Source organism: Pelophylax lessonae (assembly GCF_965119305.1).
Source record: "Pelophylax lessonae genome assembly, chromosome: 11".
In the NCBI taxonomy this organism is placed as follows: domain Eukaryota; kingdom Metazoa; phylum Chordata; class Amphibia; order Anura; family Ranidae; genus Pelophylax; species Pelophylax lessonae.
In genome coordinates this window covers 142,521,867-142,543,057 of record NC_138778.1, presented here as the reverse complement: position 1 = coordinate 142,543,057, position 21,191 = coordinate 142,521,867, and the positions used below count along the sequence as shown (strand labels likewise).

General features: G+C 43.7%; 1 protein-coding gene across 4 annotated transcripts in view; it reads left to right on the top strand.

Annotated features, from left to right (window-relative positions):
• The window catches only part of TMEM94 (transmembrane protein 94), a 168,538-nt gene that overhangs the window by 130,576 nt on the left and 16,771 nt on the right, over positions 1-21,191 (top strand). For all 4 annotated transcript variants that reach the window (XM_082271725.1, XM_082271724.1, XM_082271723.1 and 1 more), the window contains 2 exons: positions 8,442-8,519; positions 10,574-10,659. In XM_082271725.1, coding sequence (XP_082127851.1) covers positions 8,442-8,519; positions 10,574-10,659 — 164 coding nt within the window. The remainder of the gene's footprint in view (positions 1-8,441; positions 8,520-10,573; positions 10,660-21,191) is intronic.

Sequence of the window (21,191 nt, the reverse complement as noted above, 5' to 3'; positions counted from 1 at the left end):
TCACAAAAGTGTACCTGTCAAGTTTCAGCTCTGTAGCATGTCCAGAACCCCTAAAAAACAGCATTTTTCTTATATTTTCAGGAATACGGCTTCTCTGCGGCTGTCTTTTTCTCTTGCAGGCATTTATCGGGCATTTTTTTAGGCAGGCATGTCATTTTTTGTATTTAGTGTCTGGGGGGTCACAAAAGTGTGCCTGTCAAGTTTCAGATCTGTAGCATGTCCAGAACCCCTAAAAAACAGCATTTTTCTTATATTTTCAGGAATACGGCTTCTCTGCGGCTGTCTTTTTCTCTTGCAGGCATTTATCGGGCATTTTTTTAGGCAGGCATGTCATTTTTTGTATTTAGTGTCTGGGGGGTCTAAAAAGTGTACCTGTCAAGTTTCAGCTCTGTAGTATGTCCACAACCCAAAAAAAACAGCATTTTTCTTATGATTTTTAGTAGAAAACTAATGCAGTGTCTTTCCAGCTGTCTTTTTTTCTTTCTGGCAAGCTGAAATATGATATGCCAAGGCAAACATGCCTATCAGTTGAGCTATGACACAGACAACACTGCACACATGGGGAAATATGTAAAACAAAAAACAGGAAAAGGAAATTAGGTGACGGTAACAAAACATGATATTGTGATTGGCCAAATAAAAAGTCACCTCGCGATGAGGTCGCGCCAAAGTCGCGCTAAGTCGCGCCAAAGTCGCACTGGAAGCGACGCTACTTTAGTGGTAGCGGCAGTGTAAACCAGCACTAAAACATCCAGTGTGTGAATACGATCAGGTATGATGTTTTATCGGTCAAGTAGTGTAAGGGTTACGCCCGTTGCCCGCTTCACAGTGACAGACGAAACTCTGACAGACCAAACTCCCCGTTTAACAGTCAGTCAGTCCATTTGCACAACCGCAAACTCCCAATTTGCACAAGGTTGGATACCAAGCTAGCCATGTCCCGTTCCTTGTCCTCACTGACATCATTGAAGGTCTCTTCCTCCACCCAGCCACATACAACACCAAGGGTCCCCGAAAGGTGAGAACAAGCCCCCTGGGACGCCTGCTGTGGCTGGTATTCCACCTCCTCAAAGCCACCTTCCTCCTCTGACTTCTCTTCTTCAGACTCCTCTCTCTGCGTTGCCACAGGTCCAGCAATTGACAACGACAAGGCTGCTTCTGGTGGTGATGAGGACCACAACTCTTCCTCTTCATGCTCATCTACAGCCTGATCCAGTACTCTTCGCAGGGCACGCTCCAGAAAAAACGCATATGGGATGAGGTCGATGATGTTGCCTTGGGTTCGACTGACCACCAGGGTTGTCATCTCCGCAAAAGGACGCATGAGCCTACAGCCATTGTTCATGAGCATTCAGTAACGCGGCCAAAAAATACCCAGCTCCGCAGAAAGAATGAAAGAAAATGAATGTTTTTTTTTATGAAAAATTATCCTGCGGATCGCTTTTGGTCTGTACACAATGAAGCAACGACCTTATCATCTGGGGTGTGCCAACACAATCCTAGAGGTGATCGCTTCATTGTGATACGCAAGCCCCTTCACCACGACAAGGTAACGATCACGAAGGGGAATTGACACATGTATGTGCCTTTTTTTTTGTTTTTTGTTTTTTTGCAGCCACAGTGTAGCACCAGAGGCCAGAAAAATTAGGCATGTACACATGCATGAAAAAGTAGGTATTGTTGCAGCGGCCTGAAAAATTGAGGTTTTAAGGCAGAAAGTGCACTAAAACATTGCTGCTTGAACCGTAGTTGGTGGCGGAGACGTCACGTAAGTCATTCGGCATGCAGAGAATGATTAAAGACAGCAGCGTGTGGACCATTTTTAGGCCAAGGCATCTCAGTCATCACCAGGCCTTTTTTAGTCAAATGCATCCCCCACTGTCAGTCCCTTCGGGATCCATGCCTCATTCATCTTAATAAACGTGAGGTAATCAAGACTTTTTTGACCTAGGCGACTTCTCTTCTCAGTGACAATACCTCCTGCTGCGCTGAAGGTCCTTTCTGACAGCACACTTGAAGCGGGGCAGGCCAGAAGTTCAATGGCAAACTGGGATAGCTCAGGCCACAGGTCAAGCCTGCACACCCAGTAGTCAAGGGGTTCATCGCTCCTCAGAGTGTCGATATCTGCAGTTAAGGCAAGGTAGTCTGCTACCTGTCGGTCGAGTCGTTCTCTGAGGGTGGACCCCGAAGGGCTGTGGCGATGCATAGGACTAAAAAAGCTCCGCATGTCCTCCATCAACAAGACGTCTGTAAAGCGTCCTGTCCTTGCCGGCGTGGTTGTGGTGGTAGGAGGAGGATTACTTTCACCTCTTCCCCTGTTGGATTTCCGTTGTGCTGTGACATCACCCTTATACGCTGTGTAGAGCATAGTTTTTAACTTATTTTGTAGCTGCTGCATCCTTTGCGACTGCCGGTAATTGGGTAACATGTCACAGACTTTCTGCTTATACCGGGGGTCTAGTAGCGTGGCCACCCAGTACAGGTCGTTCTCCTTCAGCCTTTTTATACGAGGGTCTCTCAACAGGCATGACAGCATGAAAGACCCCATTTGGACAAGGTTGGATGCCGAGCTACTCATGTCCAATTCCTCGTCCTCACTGATGTCATTGAAGGTGTGTTCTTCCCCCCAGCCACGTACAACACCACGGGTACCAGATAGGTGACAACGAGCACCCTGGGATGCCTGCTGTGGTTGGTGTTCCTCCTCCTCAAAGCCACATTCCTCCTCTGACTCCTCTTCCTCACACTCCTCTTCCAGTGTTGCCGCAGGTCCAGCAATCGATGGTAAGGCTGTTTCTGGTGGTGGTGATGGTGACCACAACTCTTCCTCTTCCTCTTCACGCTCATCTACGGCCTGATCCAGCACTCTTCGCAGGGCACGCTCCAGGAAAAAAACATATGGGATGATGTCGCTGATGGTGCCTTCAGTGCGACTCACTAGGTTTGTCACCTCCTCAAAAGGACGCATGAGCCTACAGGCATTGCGCATGAGCGTCCAGTAGCGTGGCAAAAAAATACCCAGCTCCGCAGAGGCTGTCCTAGCACCCCGGTCATACAAATACTCGTTGACCGCTTTTTCTTGTTGGAGCAGGCGGTCGAACATTAGCAGTGTTGAATTCCAACGTGTCGGGCTGTCGCAAATCAAGCGCCTCACTGGCATGTTGTTTCGCCGCTGAATATCTGCAAAGTGCGCCATGGCCGTGTAGGAACGCCTGAAATGGCCACACACCTTCCTGGCCTGCTTGAGGACGTCCTGTAAGCCTGGGTACTTCTGCACAAAACGTTGCACAATCAGATTCAACACATGTGCTATGCACGGCACATGTGTCAACTTGCCCAAATTCAATGCCGCCAACAAATTGCTCCCGTTGTCACACACCACTTTGCCGATCTCCAGTTGGTGCGGGGTCAGCCACTGATCCACCTGTGCATTCAGGGCGGACAGTAGTGCTGGTCCGGTGTGACTCTCTGCTTTCAGGCAAGTCAACCCCAAGACAGCGTGACACTGTCGTATCCGGCATGTGGAATAGCCCCTGGGGAGCTGGGGGGGTGCAGTTGGTGTGGAGCAAGACGCAACAGCAGAAGAGGACTCAGCCGAGGAGGTTAGCATAGAGGATGGAGTAGGAGGAGTAGAGGAGGTGGCAGCAGGCCTGCCTGCAAGTCGTGGCGGTGTCACCAACTCCTCTGCAGCAGAGCCACGCATTCCATGCTTGGCAGCCGCCAGCAGGTTTACCCAATGCGCAGTGTACGTTATATACCTGCCCTGACCGTGCTTTGCAGACCAGCTATCAGTGGTCAGATGGACCCTTGCCCCAACACTGTGTGCCAGACGTGACATGATTTCTTTTTCCACAATAGAGTACAGGTTGGGGATTGCCTTTTGTGAAAAATAATTTCGGCCGGGTACCTTCCACTGCGGTGTCCCAATAGCGACAAATTTTTTGAAGGCCTCAGACTCCACCAGCTTGTATGGTAAAAGCTGGCGGGCTAAGAGTTCCGACAAGCCAGCTGTCAGACGCCGGGCAAGGGGGTGACTCTGCGAGATTGGCTTTTTGCGCTCAAACATTTCCTTCACAGACACCTGACTGTGGGCAGGTGACGAGCAGGAACTGCTGAAGGTGAGAGGCGGAGGGGCGGGTTGTTGATAGGGGGCATGGAGGACAGCAGTGGTTGACGTGGCTGAAGATGCTGGACCAGGAGGAGGATGGTGGCTTTCAGTTTGTGTGCTGCTTTTACTCATGTGTTGATCCCATAGGCGTTTGTGATGTGAGATCATGTGCCTTCGCAAAGCAGTTGTACCTAGGTGGGTGTTGGACTTCCCACGACTCAGTTTCTTTTGGCACAGGTTACAAATGGCATCGCTGATATCAGAGGCAGACACACAAAAAAAATGCCACACTGCTGAGCTTTGCAAGGACGGCATTCTGGTGGTGGCAACAGCTTGCGTTGATTGGCGTGCTGTCTGGCTGACCCCGGGTGCCGAATCTACATGCTGTCTGACTGCGCCACTAGCTCCTTGCGATGACCTCCTCCCCCTGCTTCCAACTCGTCTCCTCCTCCTCTCTGTCTCCCCATCTGAACTTTCCCCCTCTTCTTCTGCTCTTCGAGCAGGCACCCAGGTGACATCCACAGACACATCGTCATCATCAGCCGCTTCACTTGACAACTCAGCAAAGGCAGCAGCAGCAGGTACAACATCATCATCATCACAATGTACGTCCATGTGTATAATGCTGCCTGACTGAGACATATCCCCGTTATCTACATCCTCTGGCACTAATAGTTGCGCATCACTTATTTCTTCAAACTGATGTGAAAATAACTCCTCTGACGGATCAAGTGAAGCGGCTGTGGTGCTAGTGTTGGTGGTGGTGCCGGCGGGCTGGCGAGTGGTAAATTGAGAGGTGCCCGAAGCTGAGCTGGAGGAGGATGGTGCATTAAGGTTCCGAGCGGAAGCTGTAGACGATTGGGTGTCCTGTGTAAGCCAGTCAACTATGGCCTCAGAATTTTTTGAGTTCAGGGGCTGTGGTGGCCTCTGAACACTGGGCATTATTCTAGAGCCTAAGGAAATCACAGCACCACGACCACGACGGCCCTTGCGGGGTGGCCTGCCTCTGCCTGTCATTTTTTTTTTAATGTGTTGTTACTGTTGTACTATGAGTGCAAGCTGCTGTGCCACCTTATATATCAGTGGTGGGTGGGCAGTGGCACAGTACACTCTCTGTGGACCTGACAGCAGTCACTGGCACCCAGGCAACTGCAATTTAAAAAATATATATATTTTTTTTTACTTTGCAAGCTGCTGTGCCACCTTATATATCAGTGGTGGGTGGGCAGTGGCACAGTACACTCTCTGTGGACCTGACAGCAGTCACTGGCACCCAGACAACTGCAATTTAAAAAATATATATATATTTTTTTACTTTGCAAGCTGCTGTGCCACCTTATATATCAGTGGTGGGTGGGCAGTGGCACAGTACACTCTCTGTGGACCTGACAGCAGTCACTGGCACCCAGGCAACTGCAATTTAAAAAAATATATATATATTTTTTACTTTGCAAGCTGCTGTGCCACCTTATATATCAGTGGTGGGTGGGTGGGTGGGCAGTGGCACAGTACACTCTCTGTGGACCTGACAGCAGTCACTGGCACCCAGGCAACTGCAATTTAAAAAAAAATATATATTTTTTTTACTTTGCAAGCTGCTGTGCCACCTTATATATCAGTGGTGGGTGGGCAGTGGCACAGTACACTCTCTGTGGACCTGACAGCAGTCACTGGCACCCAGGCAACTGCAATTTAAAAAAATATATATTTTTTTTTTACTTTGCAAGCTGCTGTGCCACCTTATATATCAGTGGTGGGTGGGCACACAGTGGCACTGCAGTGGGCACAGTACACTCTGTGGACCTGACAGTCACTGGCAGCCCAGGCAACTGCAATAATAAAAAATATTTTTTTTTTCAATTTATTGCAACAAGATGCTGTGCCAACGTATATATATATCAGTGGTGGGCAGTGCACTGCAGTGGGTACAGTGCACTCTGTGGACCTGACACAGCACTCACTGCAATTGTGACAGAGAAAAAAAAAATATTTTTTAAAATGCCAGGTACTGTGCCTGTGCCACCCGAAATGAGTGTGGTGTGCACACAGTACAGTCTGTGGTAGGTCTGTGGCCTCTCACACACAGCGGGCAGGCAACTGCAGTGTACAATAGATATATATATATATATATATATATATAAAGAAAAAAATCTATTACCTTACCAGCCCTTGAAAGGGCTTTTGGGGACACTATATATATATATATATATGTATATATATAAAAATAAAAAAATCCTCAATTACCAGCCCTTAAAAGGGCTTTTGGGGACACTAGATAGATATAGATATATATATATATGAAGAAACAACTCAATTACCAGCCCTTAAAAGGGCTTTTGGGGACGCTAGGTATATATATATATATATATATATATATAAAAAAAAAAAAAAAACACAAATACCAGCCCTTAGAAGGGCTTTTTGGGGTGCTGATATTACAGCAGTAGTGGACCAAGAACACTGCAAGACCAGGAACACTGACTAACTGTCCCTAGCTTAACAGCAGCAGCAGCAGCAGCAGCTCTCTCCCTATTCTCACTACACACACTGCTTCAGAATGATCTAAGATGGATGCTGCCCTTGCTTATTTATAGGAGGTGGGAGGGTGTGGGAGGGAGGTACGCTGATTGGCTGGAAATGTGTCTGCTGACTGTAAAGTTCAGGGTCAAAGTTTGCCTCAATGATGTCTTATGGGGGGCGGACCGAACATCGCATATGTTCGCCGGCAGCGGCGAACGCGAACATGCTAAGTTCGCCGGGAACTGTTCGCCGGCGAACAGTTCTATACATCTCTATTCTTCATCCCTGTCTGTCATTACTTCCAAAGGTTGTCTCTGATTTCCATTTGAATGAAGGCATTGGACTGCCTTTCCTGTGTCCCAGGCCGAAACATCCTAAGGAAATTGCCTTGCATTCCCTGGATGTGGTTCAGGCAATCAGGTTGTACCTGGCAGCTACAAAGTCTTTCAGGAAGTCGGACTTACTATTTGTACTCAGGGAAGGACCTCGAAAAGGGTTGGCTGCTTCTGCTGCGACCATTTTCAGACAATGGTTCAGGCTTATTCAATTAAGGGGCAGGTTCCTCCTTTCACTGTTAAGGCGTACTCTACTCGGGCGCTTAAGTGCGTAAGTGATGCAGGTTTGCAAGGCAGCCACCTGATCGTCTGTGCACACTTTCACAAGGTTTTACAAAGTGGATGTGTTGGCATCTGCGGATGCTTCTTTTGGCTGCAAGGTTTTGCAGGCTGCTGTTTAGAGGACTTGATCCTCTTTGAGGGTGTATTGTTTTTTTTTCTTTTTTTTTTTTCAGGTGGGCTCCAGTTGTTTTGGTTGAGCTCCTGTTGGCTACTGTTTAGCCATGGGAATTATTTTGATGTTCCCACCCCTCAGGTTTAACACTGCTTTGGTACGTCCCAATGGTTATGAAGATCAGGAGCTGTGTTCTTCAATGAATGATAGAGAAAATGGGATTTTTGACTTACCGTAAAATCCATTTGTCTGATGTTCATTGATGGACACAGCACCCACCCCTCTATGGAGTTGTTATTCCTCTGACGCTGCCTGTAACAAAACTGAGTACCTATAGCAGGGAGAGGGAGTATACCTCCTGGGACTGCCCATAGGCCTAGCCAGATTCTTTTTTCTGCCTAGAGTCCTACTCCTGTACGGGGCAGTATAACCCAATGGTTATGAATATCAGGAGCTGTGTCTGTCAATGAACATCAGAGAAATGGATTTTACGGTAAGTCAATAATCCCATTCTTTACTTTGCATAGCCTTGGAACAGGTTCACTATACCTGTGTTGTATTTCTTCCAAGCAGATACAGTTTACTACAGCCTTTGTTTAGAATATTGCTGGATGATTGGTTCTTACATCCTTCGTACAGTATGTCATGTGTAATGTATTATTGTTGTCATCATCATCTTATAAAACTGGCATTTCATACAAAATAAACACGTGTTCCTTTTGTCTCACTTCTCTATTTTACATTGTAAATTCTTGTGGGTGGAACCTTCCTGCATTGATCCTTGTAAGCTTGTTTTCTGATTTCCCCAAGGTGAAGAGTGTAAAGCAGCGGTGAATGTGATGGCACTACACAGAGTAATAATAATGTGGTGTCATATACATTCCCGATCACAGTCTACTATCTGTTTAGTGACCCCATGGAACAATGCCACCAACCTGCAATTTAGAATCAAGCTTAGAACATGGCTTAGAACAAACCATTCAGTTTTAAAGCAGATTATATTTAATGTCAGCATATTTACTGTAGCTGTAAGGACATTGTGCATTATGGTTTATACTTAAATGTTTGCTGGTTTGTCTTCCAGGCTCGTCACGCTACATATGGTATAAGAAAATGCTTCCTATTTCTACTACAATGTCAGCTAACCCTTGTCATTGTTCAGGTAAGTGAGACAGCACTTGAAAATGCATGTTAAAGCTGCGCTCCAGGCAAGATACAAAAATTCAATTGTTGAATGTATTTTTGCTTAGAACTAGTATTAGTGCCTGAAATGGTCCTCATTTCAGACATCTACAGAGCAGCACTCAGTTTTAAGGAGGGCAAGCACTAGTTGCATGTTAGGTTTGCCTCAAAACAGGCTTTGAGTAGACTTGAACTCAAAAAGTGAAGTTTTACCATGCTGTAGGTAGCAATTAAAACGTTTTTTTTAAACTCCAGATGAAAAATAGCAGTGCACTTTCTTGTGAGTCTGTCTAGGCACTTCTGTTTCAGAGTCACGCAGGACCCCTTCATACAGCATGTGATCACATGCCTGACGAAGGGGTCCTGCGCTACTCTTGATGTCTCCAGGAACCAGCTGGTATTTGCTACAGCACCCACCGTTGATGAGCCCTGTTTTCCAGGAACGTGTGATAGGAATATAGACAGCAATGAGGAAAGATCAGCTGCAGGAAGACCACGGGCCATACTAGTAATTCGTCTTTTGCCATCTGCCTGCCTTTCCTGGGGCAGAGCTTCCAAGGTTCAGTTCACCATCTTTAAAGGAGAGTATGACCCTATGGCAGTGATTTTGCTTTGTTATTGTCCACTGACAGGCTGGGGTCAGTCCTGGACCGGGCAGTATTGGTTACAGTGTAGCCTGTGGGGAAATCCAGGTCCTGATTTTGCGGTCTGGTGGGGGTTTCTGGATCACTTTCAAATAGGCCCATACTTAGGACTCAATAAGCTGGGATCCATTTTTCCCAACTATTGTTCCCATATTACAGATTGTCTGTGGATCCATTCTCTCTAAGATGATTTCTACTTTTCATGCAATGCTCCTTACCCCTCAGGCAGCAGTATTGTCCTTCCAACTAAAAAAAAAAGTGGGAAATGGATATTGGTGTCCTGGAGGATGACGGTGAGGGGAAAAGCCTGCAAGCTGGTTTACCCCAAGCTATTGGACAGGTTTATATTTTGCATTTGTCCTATTCAGTGCTTTTTACCTTAGACCAAACCACAGTCTTGCATGTTTTAAGTGCCCCAATGCATATTTTTTTTAATTACTCTGGGCATGCCCCTTAATCCAAAGCGATTGCTTTATCGTCATGATAAAATTAGGCCTCAATTTCTCCGAACCCAGGGAACTCATTCTTCTTTAAAGTGTAGGTAAAGTCAAAAGTATACGATTTACAGTTGTCATGGTAACAGGAGGTGAGGGTAAGAGATTATGCACACAACTGTAAGGGGATCATACAGCATCCAGCTTCAGTACAATTACATTTTCTCATTTATATCTGTGGGCCGAAGAAAGTTTTTATATGAAGGTTCAGGATGCTGTATTGCCCCTTATGGCCTGGCCATGTACATGAGCCTTAAATTTGCTGACAGTTTATGGGGGTATTTCTTTTTGCTTTAGGGAGAAGTTTCCTTTGACTTCCTCTCGTGTCTGTGGGACAGAAAGTAGTAAAGGGAAATTTCACAAGGCAAAAAAATAATATACACACATATATATATATATATATATGTGTGTGTATATTATTTTTTTAGTGATAGGTCTTAACTATGTAACCCAAAGAACATTTTGCATACACTTTAGGCCCCTCCGCTGATCCCGCTAAGCAGGGTGATGACTGGTACGTGTCCGATCCACTATGCATAGCTGACACAGTCACATTCTCCTCTAAGGGACAATTGGATGGAAATGGACCGCCTTTCTGTTTCCATCTGATGCCATCTGATCTGATACTCTAGTCTAGATGGATGGGGAATAGGACCACCATCTGTTTTTTTTTTTTTTTTTTTTGGGGACCGGATCGGAAGAAGGCAGGGGTCCGATTAGGTTCACCTAAAAAACTGAGAAGCGAACATGATCAGATTGCCCGTGTGAAAGGGGCTCTAATGATTAAACAGGAATGCTGTAAACTATTTTACTCTTTTTATTGGAAAAATAATTTATTTACATTTTCAGAATATCTTGTATTATGGAAGTTATATGAAGATTTTTTGCTTCTCTAGTTCCTAGCCTGCCTGCTCCAGCTACCTCCTGTACTCAGCACAACAGATATTTTATGGTTGTCTTGCTTCTGTTACCCATTACTGAGGTGAGTAGGGACATAACTAAATGGACATGCCATCAATGTTTTTGTCTGTCCCTCCAAATTCTTCACATATTTCTTCAGTTCCTCTTCTTTGCTGGCTAGATTGCATACCACCCCTGGAAATTATACAAAAAAGTGACAGCATGCTTCAGATTATCCCCAGACTTTCCCATCCCACTAGATAACTGAGAGGGTCTTGTTGAATTGGGAAAGTCAGTAGAAAATTAAAGCCAAATTTCTGACACCATAATTGTCATACTTTTCTATTGCTTACTGTTTGTTTGCCCTCTATTTATATACTACGTGCTTTGTTAAAAAAATAAAATGCTACCTATTAGTTTTCTTTAATTATTTAGGTAAATTTTATTAAAGATTTTTTCATAAGAAAGATTTTTTTAAAAACATTTATCACTTTTTAGATTCAGTACACCTCCTTTGACACATAATAGCCAAAACAGGACATGAGCTAAAATCCCTCCAAAGGGAGGAAATCCCTGGTTGTCACCAGGGTCACCAAAACTAGTACCCCATTAAAAGATTTCCCCTTTATTCTTGTTCTTGTAAAAACCCAAAATATGTGATTTTCTTACATTACACTCTAACTCTCAGCGATAACGGTGAACAGGACAAATAGAGAGGATGGATCTCCTTAACCAGGGCACAGACCGCAATAAAGACTGACAGCTGTTCTAATCCTTATCCATTCTATCCAAAACTAAAAAAATTAAAGCAGAGTTCCAGCCTTTTCTGTGTTTATTAAAAGTCAGCAGCTACAAAAAGTGTTGCTGCCGAACTTTTAATAAACACACACTCACCTGTCCCACGGGCCAGCGATGCGGCCACCCGAAGCCTCGATCCTCTTCCTCTGGTCTCGGCGGGGCCGGCATCACTGCTGTGGGCACCCGGTTGTGACAGTTTGCAGCTTTACAGCCGGGTACGCACTGCACAAATGCGCGAGTTGCACTGCGCGTCTTGATTGGCCGGCAATCTTCTGGGACCTCTGACATGTCCCAGAAGATTGCAGGGAGGGAGGGGGAGAGGAGAACTTCCGCTCAGGGCGCCGCAGCGCTCCGAGCGGAAGGGGGAGCGGGTACCTGTCAAAACTAGGTACCCGCTCCACACCCCCCCCCCCCCCCCCCAGAAAAATGACATGCCAAATGTGGCATGTCAGGGAGTTAGGACTACCTAGAGTGGAAGTTTTGGGTGGAACTCCGCTTTAAGTTTCACCAGTGCTTTTCAGCAGGGCTGTACCTGATTATTTTCATAATCAATTAGTTGGCCAATTATTGTCTGATTATTGGATAAAAACATTTAAAACAAAAGTGTGTTTTGCAATTTAGTTATTATGTAAAGTTTTAAAAAAACGAGTTATATTCTGTGACAGTTGCTGTGTGTAGTAGTAAATAACTAGCTTGGTTAAGGAAAAAAAAATATCTCTTATCCACTCTGAGAATAACAGACAGAATGTGTGTGTGTGTGTGTGTATATATATATATATACAGTACAGACCAAAAGTTTGGACACACCTTCTCATTCAAAGTTTTCTTTATTTTCATGACTATGAGAATTGTAGAGTCACACTTCAAGAGGTAGTCACCTGAATTGGTCTTCCAACAGTCTTGAAGGAGTTCCCAGAGATGCTTAGCACTTGTTGGCCCTTTTGCCTTCACTCTGCGGTCCAGCTCACCCCAAACCATCTCGATTGGGTTCAGGTCCGGTGACTGTGGAGGCCAGGTCATCTGGCGCAGCACCACATCACTCTCCTTGGTCAAATAGCCCTTACACAGCCTGGAGGTGTGTTTGGGGTCATTGTCCTGTTGAAAAATAAATGATGGTCCAACTAAACGCAAACCGGATGGAATAGCATGCCGCTGCAAGATGCTGTGGTAGCCATGCTGGTTCAGTATGCCTTCAATTTTGAATAAATCCCCAACAGTGTCACCAGCAAAGCACCCCCACACCATCACACCTCCTCCTCCATGCTTCACGGTGGGAACCAGGCATGTAGAGTCCATCCGTTCACCTTTTCTGCGTCGCACAAAGACACGGTGGTTGGAACCAAAGATCTCAAATTTGTACTCATCAGACCAAAGCACAGATTTCCACTGGTCTAATGTCCATTCCTTGTGTTCTTTAGCCCAAACAAGTCTCTTCTGCTTGTTGCCTTTCTTTAGCAGTGGTTTCCTAGCAGATATTCTACCATGAAGGCCGGATTCACACAGTCTCCTCTTAACAGTTGTTCTAGAGATGTGTCTGCTGCTAGAACTCCATGTGCCATTGACCTGGTCTCTAAACTGAGCTCCTGTTAACCTGCGATTTCTGAGGCTGGTGACCCGGATGAACTTATCCTCCGCAGCAGAGGTGACTCTTGGTCTTCCTTTCCTGGGGTGGTCCGCATGTCAGCCAATTTCTTTGTAGCGCTTGATGGTTTTTGTGACTGCACTTGGGGACACTTTCAAAGTTTTCCCAATTTTTCGGACTGACTGACCTTCATTTCTTAAAGTAATGATGGCCACTCGTTTTCCTGTACTTAGCTGCTTTTTTCTTACCATAATACAAATTCTAAAATTCTAACATTGTGGAATTCTCTACCACAAGAGGTGGTTTCTGCGGGAAGTATGGTGGCTTTCAAAAGACTCTTAGATGTACATCTCAAGGATCAGAACATTCAGGGCTATGTGAGATGATTACAGCCACACACACCTACACAGGTTGAACTGGATGGACTGTTGTCTTTATTCAACCTCACCTACTATGTAACTATGTATGTAACAGTCTATTCAGTAGGACTATCAGCTGTGTATCCACCTGACTTCTGCACAACACAACTGAAGGTCCCAACCCCATTTATAAGGCAAGAAATCACACTTATTAAACCTGACAGGGCACACCTGGGAAGTGAAAACCATTTCAGGTGACTACCTCTTGAAGTGTGACTCTACAATTTTCATAGTCATGAAAATAAAGAAAACTGGTCTGTACTGTATACGCACACACACACAGTGTGTGTGTAAAAATATATATATATATATTTTTACTATTAGAGGTTGAATAATCTGGTAGAGATTATTTTAATTTTTTTTAAAGGAAAAAAAAAAGATTGAATACACTGGGGTAATTTATACTGTTAAACACTGAAAGTAATAAAAAAAAAAAGTATATATATTTATATATGCTTTAGAAGTCAGACATGCAGGATTTTTTAACTGGGAGTCAGACATGAAGCTATATAAAGGGTGGTGGTGGTGGTGGGGGGGGGATATAAATCTTTTTATATTTAAGTAGTACTAAAGGATGAGACTTCTTTGCATGGATGTAATCAATTTTAAATATAATGCACAATACTGGTAAACTTTAAATTGAATCATAATGCCTTCATTTACCTCCAGTCTATTGGCCTCCAGCTTCTCTGGGTTCACATTCTCATCTTCCCTACACAGAGCCCTTGAAGTGATTGTAAATGTTGGATATATTTATATATTTTTTATAACAAACGTATACTTACCAGCTCTGTGTAATGGTTTTACACAGAGCAGCCCTGATCCTCCACTTCTGGGGTCCCCAGTGAGCGGAGCGGGCAGATCACAGATCCGTGTCCACTCTGCATATGTAGAGCAGAGACAGCACAGTCTACTCTATGGGCCCTCTAATCTGATCTGCCCAGGTTTTTTTTTTTTTTTTAGCGGATCGGATTGGAGGTAGGCGGGTGTACATGGAAACAGGTCCGTTTACATCTGCCGCTCAATAGAGATGAATAGAGGGTCCGCCTGGAAAAAAGACAGGCAGACTTGATCGGACCTAAGGCCGCTTTCACATTGATGTGCTGCAGTTTACCCTTACCGCAGTTGCAGCGCAATGCACCTGTGGCCTTCCTAGGTTAGCTGCACTTTGCCATAGACTTGTGTTATATCCTGCAGGTGTGGTACCCTTTCAGAAAGCATACCAAACCCGCAGGTAATAAGAGAAGTCTATGGCTTAGTCTTCCTTGCTACAGGTATCGCCAGCGGTTGCTGTCCCAGGCAGAGTGCAGTTGGTGTCACTTCGCCTGTGACAGGAGCCCACGCTATACAGAAAGCATTGGTTTATGCCGTTCTGCTCCCTCCACAGCTATTCTTCTTCTAGTGTTGGCTCTATTCAAAATACTGAAACTCTGAGATGGTGGGTTGGGAACCCACGATCTGGGCTTGCCGACCCGCCATCCCAGAGCAGGAGGCGGCGGGCCACATCATAAGGGCTCCCAACTCAGGAAGTCGTGGGCCATAGGTTGGGCACCCCTCCTCCATAACTTTCCTATAGATTAAATAATATTAGGGCTGCAACTATCAATTTTTTTCATTATTGATTAGTTGGCTGATTTTGTTTCGAATAATCGGATAATAACCTTAAAGTGTGGTGTTTAATTTATTTAATATGAAAAATAAAATAAAAAAGGCGATTTTATTCTTCAATATCTATATGCAGTGGTAAATATAAATAATCAACTATATGGTTAGGGAGCAAAATTTCTAATCCACTCTGAGAATAACAGACAGAAGAGGTATACTGTATCTAATATTATTGGTTGAATCTGGTAAATATCATCAGACTCAGAGATCACATTTTTTATTTAAAGAAAAAAAAAAAAAAAATGAAAGACCAATTTTCAGACAGAACTGTAATATATTATGTAGGAGAGACTCCCTTGTCATAAGAAGGTGGCTACTGTCACTTATGCTGGCCATACAAAAACGTCTTCCTTCAAAATAAAAAATTTCATTTTAACCACTTAAGGACCAGGCCTATTTCTGACAGTTTACAAGGTAAATAATTTTTTTTTTGCTAAAAATTACTTAAAAACCCCAAATATTATATATATTTTATTAGCAGAGACCCTAGAGAATAAAATGTTGATCGTTGCAATATTTTTTATCATACCGTATTTGCGCAGCGGTCTTACAAACGCACTTTGTTTGGAAAATATACACTTTTTTTAATTAAAAAATAAGTAAACAGCAAAGTTATCCCATTGTTTTCTATAATGTGAAAGACAATGTTACGGCGAGTAAATAGATACCCAACATGTCATACTTTAAATAATGTCTACAGGCTACCAGTTTAGAGTTACAGAGGAGGTCTAGGGCTAGAATTATTGCTCTTGCTCAAACAATCGCGGCGATACCTCTCATGTGGTTTGAACACCGTTTACATATGTGGGCGCGACTTGCATATTTGTTCGCTTCTGCGCACGAGCTAACAGGGACAGGGTGCTTTTATGGTGAAAATAAAAATGGGCCCTTTAAAGCCGTTGGGAGGAAGCGACGTATGATGTCGCTCTGTGCCTCCAAGGCCATAGAGTTGAGTGGGGGCCATCTTGCAGTTTTCCCCGCTACCAACAGTTTTGGTAAGCAGGGAAAATGACCAGGAAACGGCGGGAGGGGGGGGGGGCACCTCTCCCATTGCTGGTAAAGGTGATCCTGCGGCAAATTATGTTAAAGCGGACTGCCCACTGTTTAAAAAAAAAATACTGGGGTTATATGGTAGCTATCTGCTGATATAACCCCGGGTATTTAACGTCACAGTACCGATTTATAATAATATATTTAGCCCTTTATTTTACCAAAAAGAGAAGATAATCGCTACTTTAAGGGGTTCATTTATACTTTGAAACAGTGAAAGTAATAATATATTATATATATATATACAGTATATATATATATATAAATCTTTTATATTACAGTAATACTTAGACCAGATTCACACCTATGAATGTTGCATTTGAGCATTTTTGGTATTGCTTTTTGCTGTGCTTTCCATATTTTCGTGAATTTGCCGCGATTTGCGTTTTTTTATGCTTTTTTTTTTAACAATTGTTGTTGGGCGGATTTAAAACTGCAAATCCCAGTAAAAAAAACGCAATATTTGTGTTTTGGATTCAGGTCTATTGAAGTCTATTACATGCAAAACGCTGCATTTTCCTGGGGAAAAAAGTCCCTGACCCTTTCCATATAATGCAGAGGCACAAAAATGCATTGATGTGAATGTGTTCCATACGAACCCATGTTAAAAAAATGAAATACATTTCTGCAAAAAGCATGAAAAACGCATTTGTGTGAATGGAGCCTAAAAGTAAACAAAGCAGGCGGATCTTCTTTCAGACAGGCAGGGAAAGATCAGCAGTTTTAGCTAAGCTGAAACTGCGATTTCTCTGTGCCTGTCACAGAACCCTTCCCCCCCCCACACAGTCAGTAAGCACGGAGGCATACATTTAACCCTTTGATCACCCCCAGTATTAACCCCTTCCCTGCCAGTGTCATTTATACAGTAACGGTGCATATTATTTAGCACTGATTACTGTATTAGTGTCACTGGTCCCGAAAAAGTGTCAAAAATGTCAGTTGGGGGTCTGATCTGTCCGCCGCAATGTCGCAGTCCCGCTAAAAATTACAGATCGCCGCCATTACTAATATAAATAAAATAAAAAGTCCAAAAATCTATCCCATAGTTTGTTAAAGCTATAACTTTTGTGCAAACCAATTAAAATACGCTTTTTGGTATTTTTTTTTTACCAAAAATATGTAGCAGAATACAAATTGGCCTAAACTGATAAAAAAATTTAATTTGAAATTTTTTTTTTATTGGGAATGTTTTATAGCAGAAAGTAAAAAATATGGCGTTTTTTTCAAAATTGTTGCTCTTTTTTTGTTTATAGCGCAAAATCTAAAAACTGCAGAGGTGATCAAATACCACCAAAAGAAAGCTCTATGGGAAAAAAATGACATCAATTTTATTTGGGTACAGCGTCACACTACTGCACAATTATCCGTAAATTAACGCAGTGCTGAATCACAAAAAATGGCCTGGTCTCTAAGGGGGCAAATCCTTACGGGGCTGAAGTGGTTAAGAAAAACTTTTTTTTTTCAATTTTTTTTTTTATTTGTTTAGCAAAAAATAAAAAATCCAATGTTGATTAAAGAGAAGCTCCAGGCTGTAAAAAAAAAAAAAAAAATTAGCAGCTACAAATACTGTAGCTGTTGACTTTTATTATAAGGAAACTTCCAGGGATCCCCCAATGTCATTACCCCTAGCTGATTCATCAATCGGCTTCAGGTACAGATGGCGGAATCTGTATTAAGGGAAACTGAAAATGAAGCCTTGCGGCTTTACAGCCTGTTTCCTACTGCGCATGCGCGAGTTGTGCTGTGCTTTTTGAATGGACCTACCATCTTCTGGGACTTGTGTGTCTCCCAGAAGGCAACGGGGGGGAAGGTGGAGGGGCCGGAAATAATGTAGATCATAGTGCAGCAATCTTACCAGGAAGAGGGAGCTGGTACCCACTTCCCCACCCCACCCCCCCCCCAAAATGTGCCATATGTGACAGTGGAGGGAGGGAGGGTGTAAACAAGCGAAGCCCCCCCAAAAGAAAGCTGTCTGTCTCAACAAATGATAAAAATTACATATGGGTACAGAATTGCATGATTGCGCAATTGTCACTCAAAGTGCAACAGCGCTGAAAGCTGAAAATTGGCCTGGGCAGGAAGGGGGTGAAAGTGCCCAGTATTGAAGTGGTTAAGCACCCTTTCCTTATGGTACTCATTATATAGGCCCTAAAAGAAAGCTTTCACTCTTCTTCCTTGGAGGTTTGTAGAGCTGCCTATTTTCTGCAGTGCAATTTGAGATTTCTGAATTCTTTTATTCTCTAGAAGAACATTTGGGTTTTGGTTTCCTGAATTAACCACTTGACCTCCGGAAGATTTACTCCCATTCATGACCAGACCACCTTTTGCTATATGGCACTGCGTAGCTTTAACTGACAATCGCGCGGTCCTGCAACGCTGTTCCTAAATAGAAATTTAAGTCCTTTTTTTCCCCACGAATAGAGCTTTCAGTTGGTGATATTTGATCACCTGTACAATTTTTTATTTTATTTTTTTTTCACTATAAACAAAAAAATAGCGTCAATCTGCTATAAGACATATCAAATTAAAAATTTAAAAAAAAATCAAATTTCTTCATAAATTTAGGCCAATATGTATTGTGCTACATGTTTTTGGTTAAAAAAATCCTGATAAGTGTATATTTATGGGTTTATGCGAACGTTATAGTGTCTACAAACTATGGGATTTATTTATGGAATTTTTATTCTTATACTAATAACGGTGGCAATCAGTGACTTATAGTGAGACTACAATATTCCAGCGGACATGAAGGACTTTTGACACTTTGGAGGAGTGACTAATACTGTGATGAGTGCTAAAAATATGCACTGTCACTGTACTAATGACACTGGCTGGGAAGGGGTTAAACATCTAGGGCGATCAAAGGTTTAACTGTGTGCCTAGCCAGTGTTTTTGTGACGTGTGCGCGGCTTTTACTAGAGGAAGAGATGGATTTTATCCCCCCCCCCGTTAGAATTGATATCTGACTTGTTTGCATATCTCCGTTCCGTGTGTTTTACCAACAATCGGCACCCACAGGTTATTTTCCACTCTGATTAAACACAGCAGAAATTACCTGCCAGAGATGCGTGCGCCCCCTACAGGTGGAGGTGCAGAATCGGGTATATATGCGTGATCCTGCACAGGAGAGCCGTCCTCTAGTAAATCCGGCAGCCCGGAACTTTTTAAACTGGTGTAGCACCCTACAGGTAGGTGCTAGGTAAATGTATAGTGGCGATTGTCTGCCTAACAGCAGGGCTGTGATTTCTGTTAGTCAGGGTGTCATGGGTTCCAGATGTGTTTGCTGAAGGAGAAGTCTCCCCACTGGCTCCTGTGAGAGGCTTCTCATAGGGCAGTGTGGGAAGCCCAATCAGGGGACACATCCCAGCTTGTAACTACCCCAGAAGGCAGATTATGCAGCAAAGGATTCTGGGAGTGGGTTTAAGTTTGGGGAAAGTGTGTGACAGGGTGTCTTTGGCGGGAGCAGAGTCTCAAGAGGGAGAGTACGGCTGTCTCTCCTCCTGTCTGAGGAAGGTGGATGTCTCGGGGTGTTGCCTGGGAGTCCAGAGAGTGCTGAGCTGAGCTGAGGGGATCCGGTGTGCCGAGAGCCTGCAGAGAGAGAGAGAGGGGTTCAGTCCCAGGAAAGCCTACACAGGTTGTGAGTACTGAGGATTGCCCCTGGGGGTCTGCCTAGAGTCAGAGAGGACCACACCGGAAGAGGTTCTGGGATCCAGTGTCAGCTAGCTGAGGAAAGGGGGTACCTAGTCAGTGAACCCCGAAGAGTTCAAGGTTAAAGGGGGCACCTGTGGTTTGGGCCCTGAATTGTACAGATTGTCAGTTGAGAGTTGTAGCCATACAGGAACCTACAACAAACTACCCCAAGCCAGTGCAAGGCAGGAGGGGAGTATTCAGTGACTTTGCAGTGCAGCAGTGTCAGCAATTCTACAATTTACAGTCTTGGGTCTTCTGGACTTATAGTCGAGGATTCAGCACTTTTATCAAGTTACAGTGTGTTCTGAGAGTCAGTGAGCGTCGGCTGGCGTCAAGGCAGCATTAACAGAGACATTTCCTGGAAAAAGTCCCAAGTGTAATTAGTTGAGCCTAAGGAGTATCCCACTCATTCCCTTCTCCCATCCCCTTTATCTACAATAAAACCACAAAACAAAGATGTCGGAGTTGTCAATGTCTCAGTTCTCACACCCAGGGCTGCAGCTCACATGGGCTGGAGAGGTAACCGGTAACAATGGCAGACTCACATCAGGCCACAAGCCTGGAAAACCTGCTACACTTATAAAAGCTTCTACACACCCACTTATAATCCCAACCAAGGAAAAGAGAGCTAATACTTCAAATAAAAAAGGTGCAGCAGTACTAATTCATAAATAGATAAACTTACAAACTTATTTTCTTTTTTGTAATTTGTATCCCTAGCAACTGCTCTCTTGGTAACACAAACATCACACAGATCAGTGATCTTTTCTTTATTAAATGTATGGCTCATTTACAATTAAACTGTACTTTCATTTTTCTTTATGTAATCAAATTATACATTAACTTCTTTTTACTGTAGGCCACATTCTGTGTTTTATGTTGCAAAAAAACAAAAAAAAAAAACAAAGAATGTTGGTCATGTCACTTTATTGTCAGCAATAGCACCGTTCAAATCGGTGCGACCCCAATTTGCAGTCCTGCACTGCTTTTGGCGACTTGCATAGACATCTGTGCATGAAGCCGCACAGATGTCTTCAAAGTCACACTGACATGCAGCTTTAAAAGAAGTCGCACAATTTCAAAGCCACATTCAATGTGAATGAGGGCTAAAAACTCCTTAATACTCTATTTAAAACTAAAGAAAAAAGTTTGGCACCATAATCAGCTGTGTTTATTGGGTGTGCTACACACCCCCTAAAAAACGTAACCACAGTACAAAGGGTGTGTGTAGCATGCCCTGTCCTCCTTCATTGACACCCCGTTTGCCAGCAATTCATACACATCCAAATGATAGCCTGGAGTTAATGTATAAATACACATTACAGCAGCTGATGTACAAAAAAATGTTTATGAACATTGTTCAGACACGATTTAGAGGTACAAATGGGTCTATTTAAAAAGCAATGAATG